Source organism: Gekko japonicus, unplaced genomic scaffold (genome assembly GCF_001447785.1).
Source record: "Gekko japonicus isolate JY-2015 unplaced genomic scaffold, Gekko_japonicus_V1.1 scaffold563, whole genome shotgun sequence".
Classification (NCBI taxonomy): Eukaryota; Metazoa; Chordata; class Lepidosauria; order Squamata; family Gekkonidae; genus Gekko; species Gekko japonicus.
The window spans coordinates 1,030,182-1,052,190 of NW_015166439.1; the positions used below are offsets into that span (position 1 = coordinate 1,030,182).

The window sequence follows — 22,009 nt, forward strand, 5'->3', positions numbered from 1 at the left end:
TCCTGCTGGAAGGAAGAGACCTATTGATAGTTATTAGCTGTTTTGATTAAATGGAGCCTTCCTGTTCAGAAACGCATGTGCTTCTGGCCACCAGATGCTGAAGACGCCCCTTTTGGGAGCTTGCTAAAGGTATCTGGTTGGCCATCATTGGAAGCAAAATAACAACATAAGAAGAGCCCTGCTGGATCAGACCAGTGGTCCATCTGGCCCAACATCCTGTCTCACACAATGGCCAACCAGTTCCTCTGGAGGATCAACAATAGGGCATAGAGGCCGAGGCCTTCCCCTGATGTTGCCTCCTGGCTCTGGGATTCAGAGGATTAGTGCCTCTGAATGTGGAGATTCCCCTCAGTCGCCGTGGCTAGTAGCCATTGACAGACTTATCCTCCGTGAGTCTATCTAATCCTTTTTAAAAGCTGTTAATTTTTTGGCCATCATTGCATCCTCTGACAGCGAATTCCACGTTTTAATCACTCTCTGGTGGGCTAGACAGATGAATGGCTGATCCAGCAGGGCTGCCCATATGTGGCCTCTCGTACATAACACTTTCTGGAGCAAACCCGTTTCTCAGCCTAACCCACCTTGCGAGACTGTTGTAAGGGTAAAATGAGCTAATACCCCCTACACACACACACACACACACAAACACACACACACCAGAGTATGTTGTCCTGATCTCCTTGGAGGCAGGATGCTGTAGAAAGCAGGGCCTCTTCATTTGTTCACTGCCAACCCAAGAAATGTGTCTTGATGCTGGTTCCGCTGTGCTTCCTTCCCACCAGGCCACCCTTCCTGCTTACAGTTCACTCCGGTCATGATGGCAGCAGTGAAGACCTACCGCTGGCAGTGCATCGAATGCAAATGTTGCAACATCTGTGGGACCTCGGAGAATGACGTGAGTACCACCCACCACCCCTCCTGACGGGTAGGCCTTGTTCCCCATCTTCCTTTTGGCACAGCACCTCTTTTGTTGGCTCCACCTCCTTCCAGCCATCAAGCCGTCTCTCTCGCTCCTCTTTAATTCTGGCTTCTTTAAGCTTTCCTTGCATCACACACAGGGTGGCGAGGGCTTAACACCCTTCCTCCAATTCCCAGGTAATTGAACTCTGGTCTCCCCCAAATTAAAGATAGGAAAGCCTCACTTTGGCTTGCATTGAGTGTCGCTTGCAAAGATTTTCAAAGCGTTTGGGGGCTCAAGAGGCTAACCCCTCACCCCCCTCGTTTCTGGCACGGATGATGAATAGGGTGTTAATGGGAGGGGATGACCCTTAGAGACGTGGGTTTGATAGACCCAGTGGAGCTGTTCAGAACTGCTGTTTAGCCCTGGCTTCCTGGTGAGTGTATTCCTCCTACTGTTCTGTTCACCCCTGCCGAGCTCAGTCTGTTCAGCTTCCGCATCGGCTCAGGGCTCACTGGCCTTTATTGGGCCATCGAGTTGAGTTGGGGTAAGAGAGCCACTCTTCCTGGGTCCTTGAGCATAAATAGTTGGCCGGCGTCATCGTTCTGTTGTATTCTGTACCGTGGAAGGATGGGGTGTTTGGCTTCTGTTCTGTTCCGCTCCAGGCAAAGAGAAGAAGCTGCTTGTTGTTTTTTTTAAAAAAAAACACATTGAATAGTTTGGGGGGGGGTGAGAGAGAGAGAGCTGGAGCTGGGTGTTGCCCCCTCCGGTAGGAGGAGTCATCAGACTTTGTGCTTTTCGACCATAAGGGAGGGGGGGAGTGGGCATCCGCAGGGTGCTGAATCCTGTCCCAAAAGAAGGGGATTAATATGGACTTTCTATTCGGTCTTCCCCTCCTTAGGACCAGCTGCTGTTCTGTGACGATTGTGACCGTGGCTATCACATGTACTGCCTAACCCCGCCCATGTCAGAGCCGCCTGAAGGTGAGTGCTGCTCCTCTCCTCTGCCTTTCCACCTCTTGGTGGGTTTTTTTGGGGGGTAGATGCTTAAGATTACTCAGTGCAGCTCTCGTGCCTGTTTCTGGGTGGAAGCTATCCTTTTGTGTGCCGGTGGACTGACCGAAGGAGTTTCATTCCCAGTCATATCAGAACACTTCCCTTGGGCTTTCAGTCTTGCTTTGTCACGGTATGGTTACGAGATTGCATTACGTAGCGAATGCTGGCCGTGCCTGGCAGCAGGTGGGTTGCTGACTCATTTCCTGAGCAGCTGCTGACTCGGGCTTCCAGCAACAGTCTCGTGGCCAGAGGTTGTAGGGCAGTTCTTCCTTTAGTTAATCTTAAATTGCCTGTTAATGTTCAAATCACGGATCACAGTTCAATCTCTTTTGCTGGGCCCTAGTTGGACCGGAAGAGTTTTCTTTCTGTAACAGCTCTGCTTCTGGCAAGCAGGTGACTTATGCATTGTATAACTGCTATTAAAACCTCTATATGAAGCCCTGGCACAGAGGCAGAGCACTTCTTTTGTATGCACAAGGCCCCCGGTTCAGCCCCCAGGTTCTTCTTTTTAAAAGAACCCCAGGTGAGAGAGAGCATTCTGCGTCTGAGAGCTGCTGCCAGTCCGAAGAGGCAGTTCTGGTCTAGCCTTGGAATAAAAGCACTTAAATAACTTTCACGTCCCTGAGCAACCATCTCCTCATCCCTGTGCTATTGGAGTTTTTGACCATGCTGCGTCATCATTGAATAGTAATGGCACAGGTACATGGCCTTGCTTGCTGCCCCCAGCCTCAAAATTTTCTCTCTCCTCCTCCTCCTCAACCACACTGGGGATCTGAGCATTTTCAAGACGTGTTGTAGGACTTCCATGTTTGGTTATTAATAGCTGAGTTTAAGTCAGCCTGGTGTAAATGTAACATTTTATTTTTACTGCACAACATGTTAAGTCATAGCTAAGTGCTCCTGAGTGGGTGGGTCTATAAATAAAGCCTGCTTTGCTTGGGAGAATGCCTGAGTGGACCCATGCTACTTCTGAGGAACTCAGAGCCATGTACACAAACTTGGCAGTCTGGATACCGCACTACACTGGCTGCCAGAAAGAACGGATGAGGTAGCATCCCATACCCAGTTGCTGTAGGAGTGAAAGGGACAACGACATGTTTATAGAGCCAGTGTGGTGTTGTGGTTATAGAACGCTGGACTAGGGCCCTGCTTCAAATCCCCACTCTCCCGTGGAAGACCTTTGAGTCAGTCGCGGACTTGTAGCCTAACCTACCTCACAAGGTTGTTGTGAGGATTAGGTGCTAGAGAATGACATAAGCTGCTTTGGTCCTCACTGGGAGAAAGAAAAATAAGTCACGATTGTGCTTGACTTACTGCTTCTTTTCAGAAAGCAGCTACCTTCCAGCAGTACTGGTTGAGAGCCAGTTTAGTCTAGTGGTTAAGTGTGGGGACTCTAATCTGGGAGAACCAGGTTTGATTCCCCACTCCTCCACTCGCAGCTGCTGGATGACCTTGGGCAAGCCATAGTTCTGTCAGAGCTGTCCCTAAAAGGGCAGTTTCTGTCAGAGCTCTCTCAGCCCCACCTACCTCACAGGGTGTCTGTTGTGGGGAGGGGAAGGGAAAGGAGTTTGTAAGGTGCTCTGAGACCCCATGTGAAGGGCGGGGTATAAATCCAATCTCCTCCTCTTCTTCTACCTGTTTTGACAAGTGTTTGCCTCTGCTGACTTGGATGTCTTTCTGTGTCTCCACCCCATTGGTTTCTGCAGGGAGCTGGAGCTGTCATTTGTGTCTGGATTTGCTGAAGGAAAAGGCCTCCATCTATCAGAACCAAAACTCTTCCTGATGGGTGTCGGGGCAGCAGAGAAGAAAGGAGGCTCCAAGGAGGAACCTTTGGTTGTTCGCTGCATTACAGGGGCTGTCTGTCCTTTCGTGGTTTACTCTTTCTTCTAGCACCTTCTGCTTGCGGTCAGCGTCTCCTTCACCAATTGGATCAGGCCCTCCCCCCCACTGGCTCTCGCTGTTGTTCTCCACCGTGGTTTGAACCTCTCTCGCTTAGCGGTCGCTCTGGGGAGTGAAGGGACTTTGCCCCCTCTTCTTCTGTGAGATCTCAAGTCTACCAGGAGGTTTCAGGCCCAAGCCCCGAGCAGATGCAGGGAGGAATCCCGGTGCTTGTGCCTGGCTGAGGATCATCCCATCTGCAGCCTTAATCCTTAATGCTCTAGGAGCAAAGCTTCTCTTAAGCGACCTGGATTGGAAGCCTTGCAGTGCTTGCTGGGAGAAGGGAAGAAGCGCCTTCTCCCCTCACTTAACATTGTGCTATCGAATCGACAGCCAATCCTTAGGCTTCTGCCTCCACAAGCTGGGCTGGCCAATTGAAAAGGAAGCTGCTTTGAATGCTCCCCCACCCCAGTCTGCTTTTTCTTTTCCTGGGTTTGAACCCCAACCCACCTGCCTGGAAAACCCCACCTGGCGAAGAGGTTCCCAAGTCCTTTGTCATCTGTCCTCCCTCTTCCGAGAAGAAGTGGCTTGATTGCTGGCGTAATACGAAAGGAACAGTGTGGCAGTCAAGAGCAGCCTTCTGGAGCAAGGGTGTCCTGGACGACCTTGTGCGCAGTGTGAAGCCAGCAGTGTGAACCGGGAGGCTCTTGACTTGGCTCGGGCAGGTGTCGACTCTCATCTGCCAGGCTTGGAGAAGACCTTTTGAGGTTTACTCCTGTCTTAGTGGAGATTGGATCTTGGCCCAAAGAATCCCTATAGAAACAAAAAAAAAATCATTATTTTCATGTTTTTACAAACATATAGGATTGTGTATTTGACTCAGGGCTGTCTTCTGGTGGGGTGGGATTGGGGGAGGGGGAAGTACTCCTATCTTTGGAGCAGAGAAAGAGGTCTCTGGGCTTTCCTCTCCCTACCTTGGTGAGCCCCAGATACATGGGGGTGTCGACCACAGCCACAGGCAGGCATGATAGTGTCGCAGGGGACTTCAGTACATTTTAATCCAGGAGGGTGTCTTTCCCGTTTCTTGCCAGCATTATAGATCCCCCCCCCAACATACCCCATCCTGCTGGTTTTGGAGCTGCCTGCAGGGCAGTTGGTTAGTTGTTTGACTGGGAAGAGCAAAGGTCCTCTTGGGCTGGCAGCTCTTTGCCTCAAGGAGCGGAGCTTGTTAAGGGAGTTCAGTCCTCCAGCTTAGCAGCAGATGCCTGCGGAGATTGTCCCAGGATCGTCCGCTCCCCTTGATGTGTCGAGTGCCTCTCTGGGAGCGTCGGCCGTGAGAGTTGGGTTACCTGCCTGGGTTCCCCTTTTGTCCAAGCCTTACTTGACGTCTGTTTGCCACGTCCTGGTCCCCCACATTGTATGTGTGCGGTGTCTTCTCTCTACCCTCGCTGCTTTTGGCTGCGAACCCCATGGGAGCTGGTGTGTCGTCCACCAGACCTGGTGTGTGGAGGTGTCTTTCCAGGAACAAAAACTGTCTTTCGCTTCTGTCGCCCTCTTTGCCTTTTGTGTCTCTTCCTGGGAGGAATCGGTCCCCATGAATGACATTTCAGAAGATCGTCTTGAAGTCCCACCATTATTATTGTTTTTATTAATGGGAGTTTTCTCCCGTCACCCCGGGTCGTGGTAGAGAGCAGAGGAAGGGTGCCTCTGGAACCGGGTGGTGTGTAATAGTGTACTAACACATGTGCCTGTTTTTTCTAAAATTGACTTCAAACCTACCTCCAAAACCCCCTTTTGCATTTTTCCCACGTGCTCTCAAAAAGGATTTGAATCCTCCTCTGCCCCTGGTCCGTTTTCCTGCAGAAGGCAGCATGAGATGGCTCAGGGCTCTCTGTCAGAGTGGGAGCGGGATAGTTATTTTTTACTCACTGGGCCGTGAGTGCAAATCTAGCCAGCAGTTGGCTTGGCTTCACATGAAAGCCTAACCTGCTACCCTGCCGGTTAGGTTAGTGGCTAACCAGACAGGATTTGGCCTCTTAGGGATAGCTGTGTGGGGAAAAGGTAAACATGATGGAAGCTTTTTAACCCTCCCATCCCTATTGCTGACAAGGCTCTTCTTCAGGTGGGCTATAAGTTGGGCCTGCGAACTCAGAGTTTTATGTGAAGCATGAAGAAGGACCTCTCTGTTTGTGTCATTGTGCACTTGTGCTCCTCGATCCCCTCAGGGCCACACAGCTCCCCTAGGGAAGCACCCCCCCCCCCAGCTTTCCTTAATCTTGCACTTGTTTCTTTTCTCTCCTAACTGGGTGGGGTGGGCAGATTCATAAGATTGGGGGGAGGGAGCTTCGGTCATTGGGCTTTCCTGCATTCTCATTTGCATGTTTCCCCCCCTCTAGTGGTTGATTTGATATTATATTGCTTCATGGCCAGCATAAAACCCTGCAGTTTAAATCTGTTGGGAGATAATACTGGGCATAAAGCGATGTAATATTGGATCGACCACTAGAGGGAGCAAAACATGTGGGGAGCAGAACACCCCCCCCCCCCCCCAGCAACAGGAACACACAAGCCAGGAAGATGAGAATGGGGGGAAGCCCATTAAGAGATCTTGGCTAAATCTCATTGGGGGAATTGCTGTCCCAATCCTAGCTGGGGCATGTCTTTGCTCGAAGCATCACACCCGTGTCTTAAACTCACTACCGTAATAAAACACCAAAATGGCTTGTTTTTAGACCTATGTTTTATCGTAGTCTTTTGTCCTTTGGGTGGGTGGTAGTGGGATGATAGGTTGATATGGGGGGGGAGAGTTGTGTTTTAAAAAAATAAAGCTGTGTGAAGCCCCCACTGCATTGTGGGAATTCCATGCTCAGGTTAATTCTGTTGATGGGGGTGGGGTGGAATAGAAAGGTGAAGCCTCGGTTCCTAGATTGGCTTTCTTCACTGCTTTTGTGGTTTGGGGTGAGAAGCAAGGGGGGGGGTGCACCTGCCTCCGTTTCTCTGCCCTGCAGTGCTTCTGTTCCTTGGGCATCTGCAAAGCAAAAAGACTTCCATCTTTTTTATTTGAACCCATCCAAGGGCTGGAAGTTCGGCTACAATACCTCAACTCTGTGCTTTTGTGGTGTCTGTAAGTTGGTTCTGTAGCCCCTCGCACACCTGGGTTGCCATTCTTGCTCCATGCTTCCACCCCTTGTCCACCCCCTCCCATCTCCCTGACTTACTGGTTTTACATTGAGTTGGTGGCTTTGTTCCTTCCTCTCCCCAGATGTTGCAGATGATTTTGTGGGTTTTGGAATCCATTTCTGTTGGTGGTTCTTTCGCTTTTTAATTCTCCGGGGAGTCACCCACCCACCATCTTTTTATAGCGGGTTAAGCTGAAGTGTGTTTTTGGCTCTTTTATTTTAAGGTACTGTAATAAGCATTAGTGAATAAATATCATTTTTACACAGGTGGTGTCTCTTACTTTTGTCCTTAGTATTTAGCTGAAAATGACTTATTTCCACCCATTGGTTCTAGTCTGCAGTGGAGCGAAAGAAAGCAAGATCACCTTCTCAGCGAAAACTTTAGGTATTTGAGACCACAGTCAAGTCTCCACTTAATCTTCTTCAGGCTACAGATGCGCATGCCCTTTAACCTTTGCAAATAGGACTTGGTTTCCAGGCTCTTCACCCTCCTGGTTGCCTCATCTGGATGTGCTCTGGTTCGTTGATGGCCTTAAAATGTGGTTCCTGGAACCAGCCACTGTACTTTTGGGGAGGTCTGATGAGTAGAGAACAGACTGGAACCATTTCCCCATGATCTAGACACTATATTTCTGTTAATGCATTGGAAGACTGCATTTGCTTTTCTAGCTGCCGCATTGCACTGCTGGCTCTTGATCCTTTTCACGTGTAGTGCAGCCGAGCCAAACATCCCTTCCTGTATTTGTGTGCCTTAGACTTTTTTTGAGCTTGAACATAAAAAGTTCACATGTCCTTGTTGAAATTCATTTTGTTGGCTTGACTCAGCCTTGCAGAATAATTTTGAATCTTGACTCTTGTCTTTGGTGTGCAAGTGTAAGTTGGTAGCCATACTGGAGGAGAAGATACAGGGACCTGAGGCACGCTTGTCCACACTCCAGTTTATAAGGGAAGGTGAAGAGTTAATGGACAGAATGCATGAAGCACTCCTGAGAGGGAAACAGGAGGAGGGAAAGGTATCAGCAACTGGAGAATCACCCAATATAGTAGGCGGGTGCATGGAAGAATGTAATCCACAGGAGCAGGAGGATCAAGAGACATTCTAAGCCTCTGTTACTAAGCAATCCGTTCCTGGATCTTCCCACAGATATTGATTCTGAACCACTGGAACAAGGGCTCTGCCCCCAGCCTCCACAAAGCTTGAAAATTTCTCAGACCTCTGTGGATGAAAGGACTCAAACCTCTGCTTCCCAATATTGGAGAAAGCGTGTATTGGTAATTGGGGATTCCTTACTGAGAGGGGTAGAAACTAAAGTGTGCCGACCAGAAGTCATCTCGAGAGGTATGCTGTCTACTGGGTGGCACACAACCAGGATGTGACAGGGTAGGAAAACTCAAGCCCACAGATTATTCCTTCTTGCTCATCCACGTGGGAACAAATGATACCGCCCAGCACAGCCCAGAATGTATTAAAAGAGACTATGTGGCTCTGGGTAAAAAGGTGAAGGAATTGGAAGTGCAGGTTGTATTCTCACCAGTTCTTTCTATCGAATGCCATGGCTTAGGAAGGGAAAGAAGAATACTGCAGATCAGTGACTGGCTATGTAGATGGTGTCATCAGGAAAGGTTTGGGTTTTTGGTTCATGGCTTACACTTTTGAGATGAAGGTCTTCTATCGGGAGATGGTTTGCACCTCACGAGGGTAGGAAAAAATGTGTTTGGAAACAGCCTTGCAAACTTAATAAGGAGAGCTTTAAACTAAATCTTGTGGGGGAGTGAAACAAAAATGCAAAGCCCAGTATGATGCCAGTAACTGGAGATGATAACTAAAGTTTTGTAGGGAGTGGCACGTATGCTAGATAACATTAACTCACATGTAAGTACAGAAAAACAGACTATAAAACATGGATTCTGATGTCTCTACACTAATGCACAGAGTATGGGAAACAAGCAGGAGGATCTTGGAAGTCCTAGTACAGGAAGGGGACTATGACCTAATAGGCATTACTGAAACTTGGTGGGATGACACAATTGGAATATTAGGACTGAGGGGTATAACTTATTTAAAAGGGACAGAGAAATAAGGAAGGGTGGAGGAGTCACATTATATGTAAAGGAGGTATATACTTGTGAGGAAATACATGAATGTGAGCATGAAAGTCCAGTTGAGAGTCTCCGGATAAAAATAAAAGAAGGAAGAAATAATACTGATATCATAGTGGGGGTCTGCTATAGATTACCAAGCCAGGCAGAGGATTTGGATGAGACACTCCTAGAACAGATTATAAAATTCTCAAAGAGATGGGACATGGTGGTCTTGGGAGATTTCAATTACCCGGATATCTGTTGGAAGTCCAACTCTGCTAAAAATGAAAGGTCCAATACCTGACTTGCTGACAACTTCATTTTCCAGAAAGTGGAAAGGGAAACAAGGGGATCTGCTGTCTTGGACTTGATTCTTACCAACAGGGAGGAACTGGTTGATGAGGTGAAAGTAGTGGGCACCCTGGGTAATAGTGACCATGAAATTTTGGAATTTACAGTCTTGGGGAAGGTAAAAGCTGTACATAGACATATAGGTTGGACTTCAGGAAAGCAAATTTTGACAAAGTTATGCTGGGTAGAATCCCATGGTCAAAAATTATCTTCAAAGTAAGAAAAAAGCAAGGATATGGTAGGCCCACTGCGGGGACAGGAAAGTGAAATTGTAATAGGTGATGAAGAGAGGGCAGAACTGCTCAATTTCTACTTTTCCTCAGTCTTCTCTTGCAAGGGAAACTGCTCAGTAGGGCAAAAACAAAACACATGATGAGGGAAGGGAGTTGCAGCCTAGGATTAGCATAGGGGTAGTACATAAACACCTAGTTTATTTAAAAGAAACTAAGTCCTCGCGCCAGATGAGCTGCACCCAAGAGTACTAAAGGAACTCACAGATGTAATTTCTGAGCCTCTGTTCATTATTTTTGAGAATTCTTGGAGAGCAGGTGAGGTGTCAGAAGATTGAAGGTGGGGAAATGTACCCATCATCAAGAAGGGGAGAAAGGAGGATCTGGGTAACTACCGACCCATCAGCTTGACGTTTATACCTGGGAAAGTTTTAGAACAAATAAACAGTCCTTGAGCATTTAGAAAGGATGGCTATAATTACTAAGAGCCAGCATGGGTTTCTCAAGAACAAGTTATGTCAGACTAACTTTTATCTCTTTTTTTGAGAAAGTTACTACCTTGCTGGATCAGGGGAATGCTGTAGACAATTTATCTTAATTTCAGTAAGGCTTTTGATAAGGTTCCACATAATATTCTTGTTGACAAATTGGAAAAATGTGGTTTGGATCCTATGACTGATAGGTGGATCTGTAACTGGTTGACAGATCGCACCCAAAGAATGCTTGTGAATGGTTCCTCATCTTGGAGAGGAGTGACAAGTGGAGTGCCTCAAGGATCTGTCCTGGGACCTGTTTTGTTCAACATCTTTATCAATGATATGGGTGAAGGGATAAAGGGAATGCTTATTAAGTTTGCAGATGATACCAAATTGGGAGGGGTAGCAAATACAGTAGAAGACAGAGTCAGGATATAGGATTATCTTGACAGGCTGGAAAATGGGCTAAAACAAATAAAATGAATTTCAATGGGGATAAATGTCAAGTTCTGCATTTAGGTAAGAAAAATCAAATGCATAATTATAGGTTGGGGGAGACTTGTCTTGGCAGTAGTCTGTGTGAAAAGGATTTAGGGGTCTTAGTAGACCATACACTGAACATGAGTCAGCAGTGTGATGCGGTTGCTAAAAAGGCAAATGTGATTTTGGGCTGTATCAACAGAAGTATCCAGATCATGTGAAGTGATGGTACCACTTTGCTCTGGTTAGACCTCACCTAGAGTACTGTGTGTTCAGTTTTGGGCACCACAATTGAAGAAGGATATAGACAAGCTGGAACGTGTCCAAAGGAGAACAACAAAGATGGTGAGGGGTCTGGAGACCAAGTCCTATGAGGAAAGTTTGAAGGAGCTGGATATGCTTAGCCTGGAGAGGAGATGACAGAGGTGATGTGATAACCATCTTCAAGTACTCGAAGGGCTGTCATTATAGAAGATGGTATGGAGTTGTTTTCTGTTTCCCCAGAAGGTCAGACCAGAACCAACAGGTTGAAATTAAAAGAGTTTTTGGCTAAACATTAGGAAGAGCTTCCTAACAGTTAGAGGGGTTCCTCAGTGAAACAGGCTTCCTCAGGAGATGGTGGGCTTTTCTTCTTTGGAGGTTTTTGAACAGAGGCTAGATGGCCATCTGACAGCAATGTGGATTCTGTGAACTTGGGCAGATCATGTGAGGAAGGGCAGGAAGGGTTGCATCAGTGCTTAGTTCTTCTGGCCCTTTCTTACTCGCCAAGGGAGATGCTAATTGCCACTTTGGGGTCAGGAAGCAATTTTTCTCCAGGCTGGTTTGGCCAGGGATCCTGGTTTGTTTTTTTTGTTTTTTGTCATCTTCTGGGTGTGGCACAGCATTCACTGGGGGGGGGGGGGGTAGGGGGGGGGGGTTTTGGGAATTTCCTGCCTTGTGCAGAGGTGTAGAGGGGGAGGTATTTGTGAATTTCCTGCCTTGTGCAGGGGGTTGGACTAGATGACTCTGGAGATCCCTTCCAACTCGATGATTCTATGACCCCTCCCAGCTTCCTGTTGTTTGCATTTCTGATGAGCATTCCCCCACCCCAATACCCTTAACCAACATTTTTGGAACAGTGCAAGATTTAAGACAAAGTCCTGCACAGAGGTCATTTCGGGGGGGAACACAGGGGAACGCAGTTCCCCCGGGGTGAGGTGCAGGGGGGTGGGGCACATGATGAAGCCCCGCCCCCTGCTTCCGGCCACCCCGCTTCCAGCCTTCATTCAGCCAGGAGGAGGCAGGAGAAGAGGGAGGGTAAGTTGCTTCCTCCCTGCCTCTCCCCACCCCTGCCTGCCTGGGGCCAGGGAGGGCCTTGGCAGGGCTTCCTCACACTCCCGCTGGCCTTGCAGGTCCACCGCCGGGCCCCTGATGTCAGGGGGTGTGGCATATGCTAATGAGTTATGCTAATGAGTCCCCCTAGCTCTTTTTCTACGAAATGACCCCTGGTCCTGCAGCACTCCACTCAAGATCGACCTCCAGGCTGATACAAAGTGCTTAACACCAGCTGGGTATGGACGTTTAATCTGTTTACCAGTAGTATTGTCCAGCCCACACGTAACCATCTTGTCCATTAGTTTATCATGGAAACCAGTGCTTTGTTGAAATGAGGATAATCCATGTCTGCAGCATTCCCAAACTCTACCAAGCTACCTTTTTATCAAAAGAGGAGAAAAGATTGGTCTGCCACCACTTGTTTTAATATCCCTTCTTTCACAAAGGTCCTTTTCCTTTTCCTATGCTGTTAATTTAGAGTTGCCAGCCTCCAGGTGGGGCCTGGGGATCTCCTGCTTTTACAACTGATCCCCAGCCGAAAGAGATCAGCTCCCCTGGAGAAAATGGCTGCTTTGGAGAGTGGACTAGATGGCATTGTACTGTGCTGAGGCCCCTCCCCTCCCCAAACCCCGCCCTCTCCTGGCTCCACCCCCATAGTATCCAGGTATTTTCCAACCCAGACTTGGCAACCCTATGTTAATTCCTGTGTTACATGCAGAAATTCAGCTGCATTGCTGAGGTGTGGAGATGGGGTGTGTGGTGGCATTTCTCCTTTATGAATGTTCCCAATGAAGGCACAGGGCTTTGCTAGGGTTAAAAGCAGAAGTAGGTAACTTGTGCTTTGACATGAATGGCCTAGGCTAGTTTAGGCGGAGGAGATTGGATTTATACCCCGCCCTTCACTTGGAGTCTCAGAGCGGCTTACAAACTCCTTCCCCTTCCCCTCCCCACAACAGACACCCTGTGAGGTAGGTGGGGCTGAGAGAGCTCTATCGAGAACTGCTCTTTCAAGGACTGCTCTTGTCAGAACTATGGCTTGCCCAAGGTCATCCAGCAGCTGCGAGTAGAGGAGTGGGGAATCAAACCTGGTTCTCCCAGATTAGAGACCGTGCACTTAACCACTACACCAAACTGGCTCTGGGAAGATCTGGGAAGCTAAGCAGGGCCAGCTCCTAGTTAGTACTTGGGTGGGAGATCACCAACGATGAGGAGGTCCAGGCCAGTGCCCTGGCCCAGGTTAATCTGATCTTGTCAGATCTCGGAAGCTAAGCCGGGTCAGCCCACGGGATCCAGGACTGCTATGCGGAGGCAGGCAATGGCAAACCACCTCTGTGTCTCTCTTGACTTGAAAGCCCTATGGAGTTGCCAGAAGTCAGCTGCGACTACAGCACTTTTCACCACCAGGCAACGTTTGGGCGTTGGGCTCTGGCACTATCAAAATGTGTTTTGGGCCAGGAAGATACTGGCGCCCTCCCTTTCCTGGTGCCCTGGCCCATGTTAGTCTGATCTTGTCAGACCTCAGAAGCTAAGCAGGATCAGCCTACGGGGTCACCTGAAGTCAGTTTCAACTTGCTTTCCACCACACTGCCCTGGCAGCTTCAGTGATCTGCATGCCGGTTCAGCCATTTGTTTGCAAGTGGCCCCCCTCAATCTGCCTCTTAGAACACCCAACCGTTGTTTCGCTCCTGCTTGAATTGGCCGGGGAGGGCTAGGAGTAAGCCCCTCCCCACTCCTCAGCAAGCCCCTATGCTCTCCTATCCCCATGGCAACTTGCTGGGCCAGATGGTGCCTCCTTGGTGCAGTGGTTAGGGTAGGCATCTTGGGTGTGGGGGCTTTAGGTTCAAGCCCAGCCTCTGACTTACAGGGAGGGGGCCATGTCTCTGGCAGAGCTTCTGCTTGGCATGCCTGAGGTCCCAGGTTCAATCCCCAGCATTTCCAGTTAAAAGGGTCAGGTAGTAAGTGACGTGAAAGACCTCCCCCCGAGACCCTGGAGAGCCACTGCTTGTCTGGATAGACAATGATGACCCTGATAGATTCACTGTGGAGCTGCTTCATATGTATGTGGCATCACTTAAAGAGGCTTGATTCAGCTTTTAGGCTGCCAGTTGCTATCCAGTGCAGTCTAACTGGACTTGCGCCTTTTTGCCTGGGAACAGTGGGTCTTGTTGATGCCTTTGACCGGGCGTGCTTCTCTGTCTTACGTGCTTGGGACATATGGCACTGGCATCCCCTTGCAAAATCTATGAGGGCGGCTGCCAGAACGAGACATTTCATGGATTCTGCAGGGCTTGCCTGCAACCAGCAAGGGGCAGCAGATGTCCGCTTTAGTTTTGCCCAAACTTCCGTTGGTCTCTTGTGTTCACCTTTGCTCTTTACATAAAATAGGAATTGCATTGATCTTAGTCACAAGGCTGGTGGTTTGACCCAACCAGGCGAATCTCTAGTGCTCTCTAAGCACGGTGCTTAAGGAAGCAGGAATGTTTAATTCCTCTGATGCAGCAGTTCCTGTAATCGTGTTAATTAAAAGTACATATGAGCCTCAAATACCTGGAAGAGGCTGCCTGCCGCATCTCTGCCTGATTAACCACTGTGGTGTTGCCTCTTTCCTATTAGTTCCCACTCAGACCAAATAATTTTGCTCAATTTTCACATTGTTATTATTCAATCCAGGGCTTTTTTCTTTTTTTTAAAGAGGTGCCAGAACTTTTAAGAGGGAAGTGAAGTTTTCAATATGTATACTAAAAACTCATGAACTTTTGAACATTTTTAAAAGAATGTTGTCGAAGAGGTTCCGGAACTCTGTTCCGGTGCGTTCCCCCAGAAAAAAAGCCCTGATTCAATCACTCCTGAAAAAGTACCAATGCAGAATTAACTTCTCTTTGAGGAGGCTGCTCAATGCATCTCTACAAGAGTCCCTACACTGGCCTTTGTCAGGAGGCGTGTCCAGATCACTGACTCATAAAGGCCTTCCTTACTCTGACACTGTTTAAAATGATTGATCATCTGTACCTACCAGCTTCTGATAGTTCAAAACAGCTGAGCCTTGCTTGTTTCTCTAAATTAAAACTGGAGACCTTTTCTGCCTCCAATTTTAATTTTAGAAAAACAAGCTGGGCTCAGATGTTTTGAAATCTGAGAAACTGGTAGTTACAGATGACCGACCATTTTTTGAGTGGTGCTTTACTATGATGTTCAGGTAGTGGCTTGGTCAACCATCGAGGAGGAACATCCTTCCCACCCCTTGCTTCCTTGGATTTCTTATTAGGTCCAGAAGTGTGAGTCTCTCAGCTCTTAGTTAAGACTACCAAGTGAACAGGGGAAACCAGACAGCCTGGGTTTTTTTGGGGGAGGGGTTCCCTGCTGGGCTTTTTATGCTTTCAGGGCAACTACCAGTAAAACAAGGTGTTTTGGTTTGTTTTTTTTAAAACCCTGGTTCTTCTGGAAACCAGGTGAACTCTGAGCTCTGCCAAGCATTTCTGCTTCATCCACATCCCTGCACTTTTAATTTCAAATCTCTTTGGTGATGGGATGTGCCGTCCAGTCACAGCTGACTTACGGAGACCTTGGGAGGTTTTCAAGGCAAGAGTAATTCAGAGGTGGTTTGCCGTTGCCTGTCCCCCGCATCACAACCCTGGTATTCCTTGGAGGTCTCCCATCCAAATACTTGCTGGGGCCAACCCCGCTTAGCTTCCGAGATCTGTCGAGAGTGGGCTAGCCTGGGCTATCCAGATCAGGGCTCATGCATCTTTAGTAAATTGGATACAGGGGTAATTTCCTGTGGGAGCACACAGGAGCGGAGCTCCGGCAGTAAGGAGCCCAGGGGGCGGGCACATGCAACAAGCCCCACCCCCTGCTCCCAGCAGCCCTCAGTCGGGCCACGACGAGCAAGAAGCAGCCAGGTAAGTTGCAGAGCCCCCCCCCCAGCTCGCTTTCAGGTACAAGCTCTCCCTCCTCTGCGAGGACAGATCTGCACGTTCCCCCCCCCCAATAGCTAGCAATCCAAAACAGTCCAGTGGAGCCTGAGTGGTGGGTGTTGCCTTCTGACACACTTCCCGTGATGTCAGGGGGTGTGGCATATGCAAATAAGTTATGCTAATGAGTTATGCTAATGAGCTCCTGAACCTCTTTTTCTACGAAATGACCCCTGATTGGATATATGACCTCCCCCTTCACAAAGTGACACATGATTTCATTGCTAGTCTGTACAAAAGGCAAGCCTAATGTTATTGGCTGCAAAATCCTTTCAGGGCCTCAGCAGCCTGGCTTTTCTGCCTTAAAGCAGGCTAGTAGCCACAGAATGAACAGCCTCCCTTTGGGCAAGAAATGGGGTAGCCCAACTGAGGTGGAGACAGAAGTCTGTGAATGAGGCACAAAAGCAGATCAAGTCAAATGCAGCTGAAAGGGAAAGGAGGGAAGTCTCTAACAAATTCCCTTTTTCTAAATTTGCTTGCTAAAATGTTTGAAACGGTTATTCTCCCTTATTTGCCTTTTTTTTACAATATCACAATAATACTAACATTATTTTTTTAATAAGGGGGAAAAGCAAGTTACAACGCATCCCGTTCTCCGTGTTGCTGTCTTCTATCCTTGCCTTTAAATGCTCTAACATGAGATAAGACTTAGCGCAGTTTTAAGTGTCTTAAAGTCACAAATCTTGAAGTTTTAGAAATTTTGTTCAGTTTTGAGCTCATTTGACCTTGGTTCAGTTCTGATACCAATGAACCCTGGGAGGCTCTTTTGGAGGCACCTGAAAACGAAATAAATAGTCCTTTTAAAAATAAATTAAATCTTTTTATTAAGAGAGTGTGGTCAGCAGGGCCCATGCATACTGTGTGCCTAAAAATGAAAGCAAACCCAGACCCATGAAACACACAAATTCTGTCTGTAACCAGAATCTCCAGTCTGCAGGAGGTTAATGGCATGTGCATATGCCTTCCATAGCCCTTTCTGCTCTTTATTTTGAAGAACCTCTGCTAATATAGGAAGGTTCAAGGAGGAAAACCTTTTTTTAAATACTGGAAGGAATGTAAGGCCAGCAAATTGGGTGGAATAAGGTTTTTCCTATGGACCCTCGATACTGTGGGACCAGGAACTCGAGTCTTTGCTGAATAACTGCAAAAGAAGAAGAATTGGATTCATACCTTGCCCTGCACTTGAAGTCTCAGAGTGGCTTACAATCTCCTTCCCTTCCCCTCCCTACAACAGACACCCTGTGAGGTAGGTGGGGCTGAGAGAGCTCTCTCAAGGACTGTTCTTGAGAGAACAGCTCTGAGAGAACTTGTGACTGACCCAAGGTCACCCAGATGGCTTTATGTGGAGGAGTGGGGAAATCAAACCCGGTTCTCCAGCTTAGAGTCCGCTGCTGTTAACCAAACTGGCTCTCTCAAAACAGGGTGGGGGGAGCAGAAAAACAGCACTTTGATGCTTAAGCCTTTTCCCACTGGCTGCTTTTCCTGTGCCAGGGGTCCCCAACCTTTTATGGCCTTTGGGCGCTTTCAGAATCCTGACATAGTGGGATCGGTGAGCCACAAAATGGCTGCCTTGGGAGGTGGAGCCAGCCAGAAAATGGTTGCTGCAGCTTGCCTTCCGTGAAGGTTCTTGTGCTGTGGTGGCACCTGCGGCCAAAGCAATCTTGTTTTAATAGCTGCATAGCCAATCAGAAGCCCTACTGGGCGAAAGCCCCATTGGCTTTCTAAAAACACCTAGTGGGCATCAGGAAAGGTTGGCGGGCACCATGATGCCTACGGGAACCACCCCTGTCCTATGCAATGTTTTACCTGTTTTGAAACCTTCCTCCAACTTCAGTGGATCTTCAGTTGCAGGGAGAGCCACTGAAACTGGAGTAAATCTCTTTAGGCTGGAGGATACTGCCCCTTATGAGTGAAAAAGGGCATGCATGCACATGCATACAACCCTGATTATAAGTGAACAGCTCTTTCCAAATCTAGTGGGTGTTTTTTTTTTAATGGTTTGGAAAAACTGACAGGAAATGGAGGTTTGCAGGCCGTGTTCCCTCTAAGATGAGCTAGTGTGAGCTAGCTCACAGTTTTTTAGTCTCCAGCTCACACATTTTTGTCTTAGCTCAGGAAGGATGGCTCCAGAGCAAACTAGTTCATGCAGTGGCCAAATCACTTGCTCACAACTTTAGTGCCAGTAGCTCACAAAGTAGAATTTCTGATCACAAGACTCCACAGCTTAGAGAGAGCATTGCTTGCAAGCCAATACGTCAATCGCTTTTCGAAGAAGAGGAGATTGGATTTATACCCCACCCTTTGCCCAGAGTGGTTTACAATCTCCTTTCCCTTTCCCTCCTGTCCTGTGAGGTAGGTGGGGCTGAGAGAGCTCTTTGAGAACTGCTCTTGAGGGAACAGCTCTGAGAGAACTGTGGCTTGCCCAAGGTCACCCTGCTGGCTGCATGTGGAGAAACGGGGAATCAAACCTGGTTCTCCCAGATTAGTCTGTGCACCTAACCACTATAACAAACTACACCAAATTGGCTCAAAAACATGGTGAAGTAATTATTATTATAACCTTGTCAATATCATGTAAGCCTGATTCACACAGGTGTTTTTCTCATTTGGTTGCTGCATTATCAAATGGTGATTTGCATGTGTGAATGTGGTGCTATGGACCTATCTCCACAGAGATTGCTTCTATTTTGCCTCAAACACTCTGCTTTCTGGGCTATACACACAAGAGAATGAGATGGCAGGCTCCTAAGGTGGTGTAATGGATTGTATTCACTAAGGATGGGCACAAACCAGGAAAATGTGGTTTGGTTCATGGTGTGTGGTGTTTCCGGTTTGCAAACCATGAACTGTCGAACTTGTAGCCACCAAATAAACCTGTTGTGTTTGTATGTGATGTGGTAGAACGCCCGCCCCCGGGGCATGCTAGAGACACCAAACTTGAAGGGGATCTCTGGTTGACTTTCCCCTAACTGCTCTCCAAATTTGGTGAGGATTGGATTTACAGGGTCTGAGTTACAGCCCCCCAACGAAGGTGTTCACAAGGAAGGGGAAATGACAGGTTGTCATTTTGACAGGCGCAGGTTCTAGTGGTTCAGGAGTGTATAGAACTGATCCTGTGCAAACTAGAGACACCAATCTTGCCAGGGATCTCTGACTGACTCTCCTCTACCTGCCCTCCAAGTCTGGTGAGGATTGAATTTAAGGGGTCTGAGCTATGGCCCTCCAAAGAAGGTGCTCCCAGGAAAGTGCTTTCTGGGGAAATGACAGGCGGTCATTTTGACAGACACAGGTTCAGGAGTGTACAGAAAAGATTCTGTATAAGCTAGAGACATCAAAGTTGCAGGGGACCCAGGGCCGGCTCGCTCACTAGGCAGACTAGACTTTTGCCTAGAGCGCAGGGCCATTATGGGTGCCCGCGCGCCCTCCCTCCATCGCCCGCTGCCGTGTGCACGCGCCTCCTCCGCCAACCCCGAGCTGCGGCACCGCTGCTCCCCACCACCCGGCCAAGCCAAGTGCCCCGGCCGGCTGGCCTCCCTCCCTTCTTCCTGCTGCGGCTGCTGCAGCCTGCCCGCCCCCCCTGTCGAGTGCCGAGGCACCCCGACACTCCGGCTCCCCGCTGCCTGGCACGTGCAGAAGGCCGCCAAATGCTCTCAGGCGATGACCTGAGGAGGTGAGGGGGACTGAAGTGCTGGGGGGAAGGGGTCCACCCCCCCTTCAGCTTGCTGCACGGGAGAGTCCTCCTGCTCAGTGCCAGGGCTGGTGGGGGCAAGAGGAGGCCAGCCCTCCTCGCCCCTCCTTCCGCCGCCGCTCTCCCAAGAGGAAGCCGGTCCCTCTCGCCCAGCAGCAACCTCCCACCTCGCCCCGTGCCCTGGCTGGGGCCTTTCACTCAGGTGCTGCCTGACCCTCCCCGTCCTCCTCTTGTGGGCAGCAACTTCCCCCAGGCACCCCCATCCCATGCCGGCTCGCCCTCCACCCTCCCAGGGCCCATGAGGGAGGGAGGGGGCGAGAGAGAGGGCTGCCTCCCAGCCGAGTCCCTCCGAGAGCCCGGGGCCACAGCCAAGCAGGGCTGGGAGCCCAGGCACCGCCTGCCCCCCCAGTTCTCATCCGGATTCCCCATCTCTCCCCTCCCCGCGCCCCCGCCCACGGTTGCCGACTCAACTCCAGTTTGGGGATTTCCCGGAGATCTGCGACCCCTTTCTTCTGGAGAGTGGTTGTGATTCCGGGAGATCTCCAGGCCCCGGCTGGAGGTTGACACCGGTACAGGGCCCCTCCCCTCCCCCCACCCCACCCCCCCAGCCTTGAAAATTGGTGGGCGCATGGGGTGTGTGCTAGAAGGGATCCTTGCCTAGGGTACAAAATAAGCTGGGGCCGGCCCTGAGGGGACCTCCTCTGGATACTCCTCTAAATGCCCTCCAAATTCCCACAAATGCTTCCAAGTTTGGTAACCTTTTAGATTGAGCAGAGACAGTCTGTCTGGAAATGTATCCGTTCATAAACTGGCACGAACCACCACAATTCATCACAAATTTTAGTTTGTGAGCCAGTTTGTGTCCATCCCTAGTATTCAGTTTATTGGGAGAGGGGAGAGACTTCTGAACACTCTTTGGTGTTAAGCAAATTCCCTACGATGAGAAAACTAGCTCAACAGACAGCAGTCTGGACTACAATCTTTCTTCCCCCTGGTGCTAGTTTTTAACTTGCAGGGAGTTTTTTAAAAAGCATCAGAAGTGGACTGGGAAGTAAAAAGAGCCCTGGAACAAGGTCAGCCGAGTGACCCTTGAAGCACTGTCATTGCCAGTGAAATGTGTCCCCCCCCCCAATTGACAGAGTAGGCTTTATTTGCTTCCTGCCACCAGTGAGCTTGTAGGCCAGTGGCCCACTGGGAAATTTCCCTGTAAGTTAAAGGGCCAGTCCGCCTCTGAGAAGCACTCAAAAATAAGAGCTGTCCCCTTTGTTGGTTCAACCCACTTGACTGTCACATCCTTTCTGCTCCACATGTAAACCAGGCTTCCTTTGGGTTGGCTCCTGCACTCAGCTGCCGCTAATCCAGGGATGTGTATCCGCATGTGTGAACCAGTACATCGCAAGCTATATTTTTACTGACTGTGCCTACAGTGTAATTAATGACTAGTGTTTTCTATGTCAGGATTCAGAAGCCCGCTCATCCTCCTGATGTAGGAAAGAACTTCTACAGTGGGGCTCACATTCAAGGATTTGCTGACCAGATCAGACTCCTCTTAAGTTGCCCTCAGTGTCAGTCCACATCACAAAGAAATGTGCCCTTGCTCAAACGTGGCGCAAGCAAGTGACAGAAGAAGGTAAACAAGAGACTGTGTATTCAGATGTCACTGGTACAGCCAAGCTGGATTCGGCACTGGGCCTGCTGAGCCATCAAGAAGATGCTGTATTGTGCTCGAGAAGTCTTTAGTTCTCGCTGCCACCCTGGGACTGCAACAACACAGGCATTGGCAAGCGACTGGCAACCTGCAAGTCGTGCTTGCCTTGGTGTGTCACAAGCTTGGTTTGGGGGCAGAACTAGGACCTCAACAGCTGTGAAACAGGCCATGAAACTCTCTGGATTTTAGCACGAGATTCCATCAGTGGGTTTTACTGTCGTCCGAACTCGGCCCCCTGAAGAGCGAAGATTAGAAGCAAGAGCCTCCATAGGAGCCAGCAAGTGTTATCCAGTACCCCTTCGCTCCTGGGACCAGTTCTGTTCCCACTATTGGGAGGCAAACCTTGAAACCTGTGTGGGGTATATACCACCCACCCATGGCTATTCCTGTCCCCTCGGTCCTTAAGCACAGTTTGAGGTGAGCAGGGACCATTAGTAACACTTGCTTATCCTTGGAAAAAGTTCACAGTGCGCTGGCTCTGAAACGTGACTTGTGCCACCGAGAAGTTCAACTGGTGGGTCCTGGAGTACTCTGCTTCTGCCCCCAGGCTGTAGGTAGGTCCTTCTTGCAAAGGAGACTTTGGATGGCCGTAGGGATCCTCTCTGTTCCTGCCAAGGGTCTTGTGGCTGCCTGTCCTTAGGAAAGCTGGGGGGAAAGGATAAACAAGGTGAGAAAAATTTTATCAGGATCCTGCCCTGC

The 22,009-nt window shown here is 49.1% G+C and overlaps 1 protein-coding gene across 8 annotated transcripts in view; it reads left to right on the plus strand.

The window, feature by feature from the left end:
* DPF2 (D4, zinc and double PHD fingers family 2) overlaps window positions 1-7,229 on the plus strand; it is a 34,250-nt gene extending 27,021 nt beyond the window's left edge. For all 8 annotated transcript variants that reach the window (XM_015411952.1, XM_015411953.1, XM_015411956.1 and 5 more), the window contains 3 exons: window positions 783-895; window positions 1,800-1,881; window positions 3,660-7,229. In XM_015411952.1, coding sequence (XP_015267438.1) covers window positions 783-895; window positions 1,800-1,881; window positions 3,660-3,736 — 272 coding nt within the window. In that variant the 3' untranslated portion in view covers window positions 3,737-7,229. The remainder of the gene's footprint in view (window positions 1-782; window positions 896-1,799; window positions 1,882-3,659) is intronic.
* Window positions 7,230-22,009: the final 14,780 nt, after the last annotated feature.